At 43.3% G+C, this 8,818-nt stretch overlaps 1 protein-coding gene across 2 annotated transcripts in view; it reads left to right on the top strand.

Moving 5' to 3' along the window:
* The window catches only part of Vstm2b (V-set and transmembrane domain containing 2B), a 31,036-nt gene extending 23,124 nt beyond the window's left edge, over window positions 1-7,912 (top strand). Inside the window, exon 6 of one of the 2 annotated variants that reach the window (XM_021169183.2) lies at window positions 7,317-7,912. In XM_021169183.2, coding sequence (XP_021024842.1) covers window positions 7,317-7,405 — 89 coding nt within the window. In that variant the 3' untranslated portion in view covers window positions 7,406-7,912. The remainder of the gene's footprint in view (window positions 1-7,316) is intronic. The other variant, XM_029479192.1, reaches the window with a different exon arrangement.
* The last annotated feature ends 906 nt before the right edge of the window (window positions 7,913-8,818 follow it).

Raw genomic sequence — 8,818 nt, forward strand, 5'->3', positions numbered from 1 at the left:
GTGTGTGTGTGTGTGTGAGAAAGAGAGAGAGAGAGAGAGAGAGAGAGAGTATATACATGCAAGCACATCCACTCATATTCATTGTATTCTTTCTGTTTTTCTTCATTATTATATTTATTTATTATCTGCACTTCCCATTTGTCCTCTGTTTCCCTACTTCCTTTTCCTCTCTACCTTCCTCCTTCCTTTTCCTCCTCTTACACAAACATGGTGTCAGGTCTCAGTATGTAATCCAGGCTGACGAAACTTTTAATCCTTCTGCCTAAGTGTTGAGATTATGTGCCACTCCACTTGATTCAGAGTCTCTTTTAAATGATTCCAGAATATCTATTTTCCTTCTCACTTCCTAAATGATAAACATTAATTTTTTACCTTCATCTTGAGCTAAAGACAGTTCAGTTTCATTAAGAACAATCAATCCGGGTGTGGTGGCGCACGCCTTTAATCCCAGCACTTGGGAGGCAGAGGCAGGTGGATTTCTGAGTTTGAGGCCACCCTGGTTTACAGAGTGAGTTCCAGGATAGCCAGGACTACACAGAGAAACCCTGTCTTGAAAAACAACAACAAACACCAACAACAAAAAAGAAAAATCAAGGCAGCAGTGCTTGGTTTGAGGTGAAGATGAATGAGCCAGACTGCGTCCCAGGGCTTTCCTCACCTTCCAGGCTGCCCAAGTTTCCAGCTTTATTAAGACTAATATACTTGTGTGTACTCCAGCACTATTCCTTGTTCTCCTCTGAAGGGGAAGAAATAGATGAAGAGGCTGTTAGCATCCAATCAGTTCAGCTTACCACCTATCTATTCAGTCTCTATTCAGTAGCCTAGGAGTGTCAGAAAGGAGATTAGTGAGCCCATCCCAGCTGGGCCAAACACATCTATCCAGCACTGTCTACTTGTGCTCTACAAGGTCAAGCAGAGTTGCACTTATCAGTTCAGATAGCAGTGAACAGTTTTGGCTGTATCTGGAAGTCTGGGAGGTAGAGACTCAGGCCCCACATACAGAGTAGACCTGTAGCCCAGTGCTAGACATCACAACAGGAATTCTCCATTGAAGAACATGACCCCTTGGTCATTAAGATCCAGGGGTATTTTAAAAATAAGTAGACGAGGAGACAGTTGCCTATGTTGGAAAAGTTCCCTCTTGGGAGCACATTCACAAAATTCCTTTTTGAGTTCTGTTCAGATGAGATTGTGGTCATAAGTTTGTTCTTGGAGTTGGTTCTCTCCTTCCACCTTTACATGGTTCTGGGGATTGAACTCAGGCCACCAGACTTTCAAGTATGCTTAGCCATCTTGCTAGCCTTAAAATGTTATATGTATTTATTTATGTGGTGCTGGGGATCAAATCCAGGGCCCTGTACATTTAGATAAGTGCTGTCTCTCTGAGATACAGTCCTAGATCCTGCTGTTTGTTTGCTTATTTGTAGACAGGGCCTCATGTTGTAGCTCAGGTGGACCGTCCTGGCTGAACCTCCTGAGTATTAGAATTGCAGTGTCCAGCACTCCTGCCTTACACTGGCTTTTTCTAAAACTTTTGCTTGCATGGCACTGACTATTTGGGCCTCTTTTGTTTATGTGTTGTATGGGCTGTGTTTTGCTGTATGACAGAAGACCTTAAAACCTCAGTGACTTTGGTGTGACAACATAGGAATTTATACAGCTACGTGATTTGTCTGAGTCCATCAGGGCATTTCCTCACTTGGTCTCTGCTGGGCTCATCTAAGCAGTTGGTACCAATTTCATTGGTTAGTCCAGAGGGACCTCAGCTAGGACATCCCATTACCCTCATCCTTCAGCAGGGTGACTCAGGCTTAGACAGCTCATTCTGAAAGTTCACATCCCATGATACTCCACTAACTACAACAGGACTTGTTGGGGGAGGGAGGACACTAATCATAGGATGTGCATGGTGGAGACTGGGAAGCCTTTTAGTGACCATTTTTGTAGCCTATTTTTTTTTTTAAAGATTTATTTATTTATTATATGTAAGTACACTGTAGCTGTCTTCAGACACTTCAGAAGAGGGCGCCAGATCTCGTTATGGATGGTTGTGAGCCACCATGTGGTTGCTGGGAGTTGAACTCTGGACCTTCGGAAGAGCAGTCGGTGCTCTTACCCACTGAGCCATCTCACCAGCCCCTGTAGCCTATTTCTATGGTATTGCTTAATCTAGATCCCAGTTTAGTGACGCCAGCCCCACACATACTAATTTTCTGGCATATGTTACAAGACCCAGAGAGATGAAGAGGGGATTACACAAGCAGTTAGCAGCAGGAATAGGCTTTGGAACCCAATTGCAGCCTCCAAGCAGATATCCAAATTGGATGCCCCACAGACATTGATTTCTACTTTTCATAGGCTACATCTTAGACAACTACCATGTGATCCTCCAGTCTCTGGTGCTTCCACTTCTGGCTCAGCACAGACTAGAAAGCTGCTTTTTACATAATGAAGATTGAACTCAGGCCTCTGTGAATATTATGGACCACTGAGCTATGTGTGTGTGTGTGTGTGTGTGTGTGTGTGTGTGTGTGTGTGTGTGTGTTTTATCTGCAAATTTTTAATCTTGAGCAAGCAAAACTCTTAATAGTGACTGTGACAGTTAAGGGGCACTTGGCGGAAAGTTTAAATCTCCTTTCCTCTCCTGTGCCCACAGTTCCACCCAGCCATCCATCCCCTGCCTGGCTCACATTCCCATTGGTTACTTCTTTGGCCACTGCAGACATTGATGGTTTGAAATTCTGTATACAACTGCACCAGCTTTTAGACACCACTCATGTTTGTTTCTGTCACCTCTAGGGTTTGCAAGAATGTAAAGATCAATATCTAGATACTGGAAAGTTCGCAGGATGTCTGGGATCCCAAGCTCTATACACCCAAGAAGTACCCCTGTCCCCTATAGTTCTATTCTAATCCATGTGCCAGAGAGCCCCTGGATTCCATCCAGACCCCTAGCCATCCATCAACTCACTCATCACCACATCTGTCTTCCTAGCAGTGTATGACAATGAGAAGGTACAAAGGAAGATGACAGTCCTTGGAGCAATCAATGCACTGTGATTTTCTCTGTCAGTGATGACCAGAGGTTGAGTGGACAGACCGTGGGAGGGCAGAATGGAAACTGTCTGGAAAATTATGATCTGAAGGCCAGCGTATCTGGATGGAGTTCTTTCCTTGAACTTCTCAGCTGGGGTCAGGGCAGTGCACAGAAATAGAAGCTCTGGTGACACTGGTCACAGAAAGAGGTTGCTGTCTCCTCACTCCATAGTGTGAGCCAGTGGCAGTCTATATATGGGCAGCTGGAGTCATAGAGCTTCTAACTGGAATCTGTTCAGCTCCTTGCATGGGGCATGAGTTCTATGACACACGCAGTTGCAGGAAGAGCAAGATGGACAAGTGAGTACGGGAAATGCTTTGGATCCAATTATATAATGCCTAGGTATGCACCTGGTGGCCAGCTTACCACCCTCACATATCCATGTTTACTACCGCACTAGCCACAACCATCAAGGTACTGAATCAGCCTAAGTGCTCCGGAGATGAGTGGGTAAAGAAAATGGCATTATATGTACAGATTAGGATTTTATTGAGATGAAATTATGATAGTTTCGAGAAAAAACAAGTATTATGTCTTTCTAGGCTTTAAATTCCCCCCTCATCCTCCCCCTTTCTCTTTCTCTCTCTGTATCCCTTTGTTATGAAAATAGAAGGAACACTATTTAGAAAGGAGACCAGTAGTACTGGTGACTGAGTGGGGCTGTATTGAAGCAAAGTCTGATGAAGAACATGTATGGAGAAAGTTAGGATGAAAACGATAATTTTGGATGGTAATTAAATGAACAAATGTTACCTCCTCGTCTTCCTCCACTCCCCCCCTCCTCCCTATGATCCAAGGCTCAGGGAACATCTAAGACCAGAGGACCGGGATGTATGCTATGAGATTGTGTCTTACATGTATAACAAGGAATTGTACCTATGAAATCTCAACAATATGGCTGCCTAAACAAGACCTGCACAATTGCAAGAACAGTTGACATACTAACAGAGATGGGGGGAACTCATAAAGTCTCACCCTTCAATGAAGGGATATAGGCAATGTATGAAGAGAAAGCATTCCTCTCCTTGGATGAGCCCCTTAATAGCTATCCAGTCTCACTAAATACATACACATATGAGCAACAGAAAATCAACACACACACACACACCCCACATGCAGAAATGGATAGTAATAGTTAGGGAAGACATAAATTTGAGATAGTTGGTTGGGCTATGGTGGAGGAGTTAGAGGGGAGAAGGGAAGGGTGAAAATGTTATAAATGTAATTCTCATATATTAATTTCTCAAAAAAAACCCTAATATCAAGAACTGAAAAGAAAGGAAAAGATTGGTAGTTCTTTTACATGTTTATTCTCTGATTTCATTCTTTTTAATTAGATATTTTCTTTGTTTACATTTCAAATGCTATCCCCTTTCCTAGTTTCCTCTCTGAAAATCCCCTATACCTTCCCTCCCGCCCCCCTCTCCCCAACCCACCCACTCCCACTTCCTGGTCCTGGCATTCCTCTGTACTGGGGCATATGATCTTCGCAATACCAAGAGCCTCTCCTCCCACTGATGGCCAACTAGGCCATCCTCTGCTACATATCCAGCTAGAGATACAAGCTCTGGGGGTACTGGTTAGTTCATATTGTTGTTCCTCCTATAGCGTTGCAGACCCCTTCAGCTCCTTGGGTACTTTCTCTAGCTCCTTCTTTGGGGACCCTGTGTTCCATCCAATAGATGACTGTGAGCATCCACTTCGGCATTTGCCAGGCACTGGCATAGCCTTACAGGAGACAGCTATATCAGGATCCTGTCAGCAAAATCTTGTTTGCATATGCAATAGTGTCTAGGTTTGGTGATAGTTTACGATTTGTATCCCCAGGTGGGGAAGTCTCTGGATGGTCATTCCTTCAGTCTCAGCTTCAAACTTTGTAACTCCTTCCATGGGTATTTTGTACCCCATTCTAAGAAGGAACAAAGTATCCACAGTTTGGTCTTCCTTCTTCTTTTTCATGTGTTATGCAAATTGTATCTTGGGTGTTCTATGTTCCACTTATCAGTGAGTGCATATCAAGTGACTTCTTTTGTGATTGGGTTACCTCACTCAGGTTCATCCATTTGCCTAGGAATTTCATAAATTCATTGTTTTTAATAGCTGAGTAGTACTCCATTGTGTAAATGTACCACATTTTCTGTATCCATTCCTCTGTTGAGGGACATCTGGGTTCTTTCCAACTTCTAGCTATTATAAATAAGGCTGCTATGAACATAGTGGAACATGTATCCTTATTACAAGTTGGAACATCTTCTGAGTATATGCCCAGGAGAGGTATTGCTGGATCTTCCGGGAGTACTATGTCGAATTTTCTGAGGAACTGTCAAACTGATTTTCAGAGTGGTTGTACCAGATTGCAATTCCACCAGCAATGGAGGAGTGTTCCTCTTTCACCACATCCTTGCCAGCATCTGCTGTCACATGAATTTTTGATCTTAGCCCTTCTGACTGGTGTGAGGTGGAATCTCAGGGTTGTTTTGGTTTGCATTTCCCAGATGAATAAGGATGTTGAACATTTTTTCAGGTGCTTCTCAGCAATTCGGTATTCCTCAGGTAAGAATTCTTTGTTTCTAGTTATTTGGTTTTCTGGAGTCTAACTTCTTGTGTTCTTTATATATATATTATTCCCCAATCGGATTTAGGATTGGTAAAGATTTTTTCCCAATCTGTTGGTGACCTTTTTGTCTTATTGGCAGCGTCCTTTGCTTTACAGAAGCTTTGCAATTTTATGAAGTCCCATTTGTCGATTCTTGATCTTACAACACAAGCCATTGGTGTTCTGTTTAGGAATTTACCCCCTGTGCCCATATCTTTGAGGCTTTCCCCCACTTTCTCCTCTGACTTTTAGTGTTTTTGGTTTTATGTGGAGTTCCTTGATCCACTTAGGCTTCAGCTTTGTACAAGGAGATACGAATGGATCAATTCACATTCTTCCACACGATAACCACCAGTTTAGCTATCACCATTTTTTGAAAATGCTGTCTCTTTTCCACTGGATGGTTTTAGCTCCTTTGTCAAAGATCACGTGACCATAGGTGTGTGGGTTCATTTCCAGGTCTTCAATTCTATTCCTTTAATCACCCTGTCTGTCACTATACCATTAACATGCAGTTTTTATTACAATTTTTCTGTGTACTTTTACATTACTAAGATTGACACTATTACTACACATTCAGACCCAGCCTTGCTGAGGAAGCCCCTCTTCTAACCTCATGGAGACAAGTGGGCCCAGCTGCTCCAGCAGCAGCCAAGGAAGGCAGCTTTGAAAAGCCTCTACACCATCTGTATATCTGGAGTTGTCCAGTGGAAGAGCCTCCCCAAACCCTCTAGGGTGCAGGGTTGCAGCCCAGATGGCTGAGAGTCCAGGGGAAATTTATAGGAGAGCAGTCAGCAGTGATGTTTTCCAGCATCCCATCTGGCAGTGGTTTCTCACAGCACCAAGGGAGAAGAGCAGAAATTCCCAAGAGAAGCAGCACATTTTGCAGCTCAGGAGCCAGGGGCTCTTGGATGGGCTTTCCCTGGCTACAGAGTGAAGCCTTTGCAACATCTGGACACTTTGAGAAGAGATGAGGAGCTGAGCAGTGGCCTGGAGGAGAAATGATGAAGACACGCATGGAGTGTTTGCACAGAGGAAAGCCTAGGTTTTGAAGAAAGGAGTGGACATGGTGCCATATTTATAGAATCTTGAGTATTAACTCATTCCAGGCTGTGAATCCTGAGTGCCATACCTGAAGGAGTGGCTTGACAGGACGTCATGGAAGGAAGGCTCACACACAGAAACATCAAACCATTTAAGAAAGGGCTTGTGTGTGAATGCTGAGCTGGGCCATTTAGTCAAGGAGGTTGGGGGAGGAGACATGGAGGCTGGAACTGTGTTTAGATGTGGCTTCTTCATTGAGGAAGTAGGGGAGGTGAGCCTTTGTGTCAAGGATATGTTGAACAATTATGGTGGGGACAAAAGAAGCAGGTTCTTTAGTAAAATAAGGCAGTGACTTGGACCTTTGAACTACAGTTGATTTAGCACTTCTGCCTCAGGGCAAAGGCACTTAAGTCTGACAACAATTGTTCCATCCTTTAACCTGAAACAGTCACCAGCAGCCTCTTGCTAGCTGGCTACTGTGTTTTCAGAAGCAGGAAAGCCTCCCTCTGTCCTGGACTGCCTCAGGGCTCCAGGTTCTCAGGATTCAAGCTGACTGTCCATCTTTTTCTTCACTTGCAGGTACCGGCCCAGGCTACAGTGCAGATCCTCTGCTGTCTCTGCTCTTGTTAGCACTACATAAGTTCCTGCACCCACTTCTGGGCCACTGACAGCCATCAAACCTCAGCAGGCACCCTGGGAGGACACCTTGCCACATGGACACAGGGACTGAGGGAAGCATGAAGAAGTCCATGCAAAAATAAATAAATCATATTTTTGGGGAAGTAACACAGATCTAGAAGACTTAAAATAATGCATCAATTTTCCAAATAGGATGGGGTGCAGGCCGTGCGGTGTGCATGGGGCGCCAAGTTCTTCACGGCAATGTATTTTTCTTTCCTCCACATTCCCTCTGAATCTTCATTTTGCACGAACTCTTGAGCAAGTCCCTTGAGGATAGTATGTAAAAAATGTTGGGTCAAAGCCTTTCTGACAAAGTAAAATATTTTTAGGAGATTATTGTGTTTAGAAAATTTTTCTTTGAATTTACATTTTCTTTGGGGGATTTTTCTTTTTTTATTAAATTATTTCTTTGGAGACATTTTGATTAAAAAGAAACATCATAATTAAAATTCACTGTCAATAATATTTATTTTTAAATAAAAATTGGAAACAAGGATATACAGTTGTTTATAAACTGTATTGTATATTGCTGAACAATAGTTGTATTAAAAAGAAAACCTTTTAAATAGACTTTCTACAGCCATGTATGACTGACTGTCAAGCTTCAGTGCCTGCTGCAGCCAGACACTGTGGCCTTCTCTTCTCAGACAGCATCTGTTGGGCCCCTGGCATGGAAGGAAGGCATCTCGGGACACCTGGCTGGGCCACAGAGAGCAGATGAGAATACCTGCCCAGCCTGTCAAGGGACAGTGGGCTTCCTAGAGGCAAGAATGAGTACGGTGAGAGACAGAGCCACGGTATGAGTCAAGAGGCAGACTTCCCCTCTTGCCTTCAGTAGATCTGCTGTGCACTTACCTACTGTGAGCTTATGGACCACCCTGTACTGGTCCTAGGTTTACTGATCCTCAAAAAGGGAGTCTGGAAAGATGGCTAATCTCTTGTACTCTCTTACCTTGCACCTACAGATGTCTTCTAGCCTCTGAGATATGAGTTGGGGATAGGTTGCATGTCTCAGAGATACAATTAGGCCCTGGTAGCTAGTTATTTTTCATTTCATGACAGCTCCATTAAATACCCAGTCTTGTGGTTTGTTTAAAATATAGCCAGACTTTTATACATATTGTTTATTTTGGGAGTTTTGTTTCAGTTTTGGATTGGTTAAATAATGGTTAAATAATTGGTTAAATGCTATGTTTTTCTTTAATGAGGTTGCATGCAATAACCTAGGCTTACCTGAAATTTCTGCATAGCACAGGGCATTTCTGAATTTATAAGCCTCCTTTGCCTCCTCAGTCTCCTAAATTTGGGGAGTATAGGTGTGAGACACACTGTCTGGCTTAACCTAGGTTTCCAATATGTATGGTTGTCATCATTGCTCAGCAAATGCTTTCTTTCTCCTC

This window comes from Mus caroli, chromosome 7 (genome assembly GCF_900094665.2).
Source record: "Mus caroli chromosome 7, CAROLI_EIJ_v1.1, whole genome shotgun sequence".
Taxonomy (NCBI): domain Eukaryota; kingdom Metazoa; phylum Chordata; class Mammalia; order Rodentia; family Muridae; genus Mus; species Mus caroli.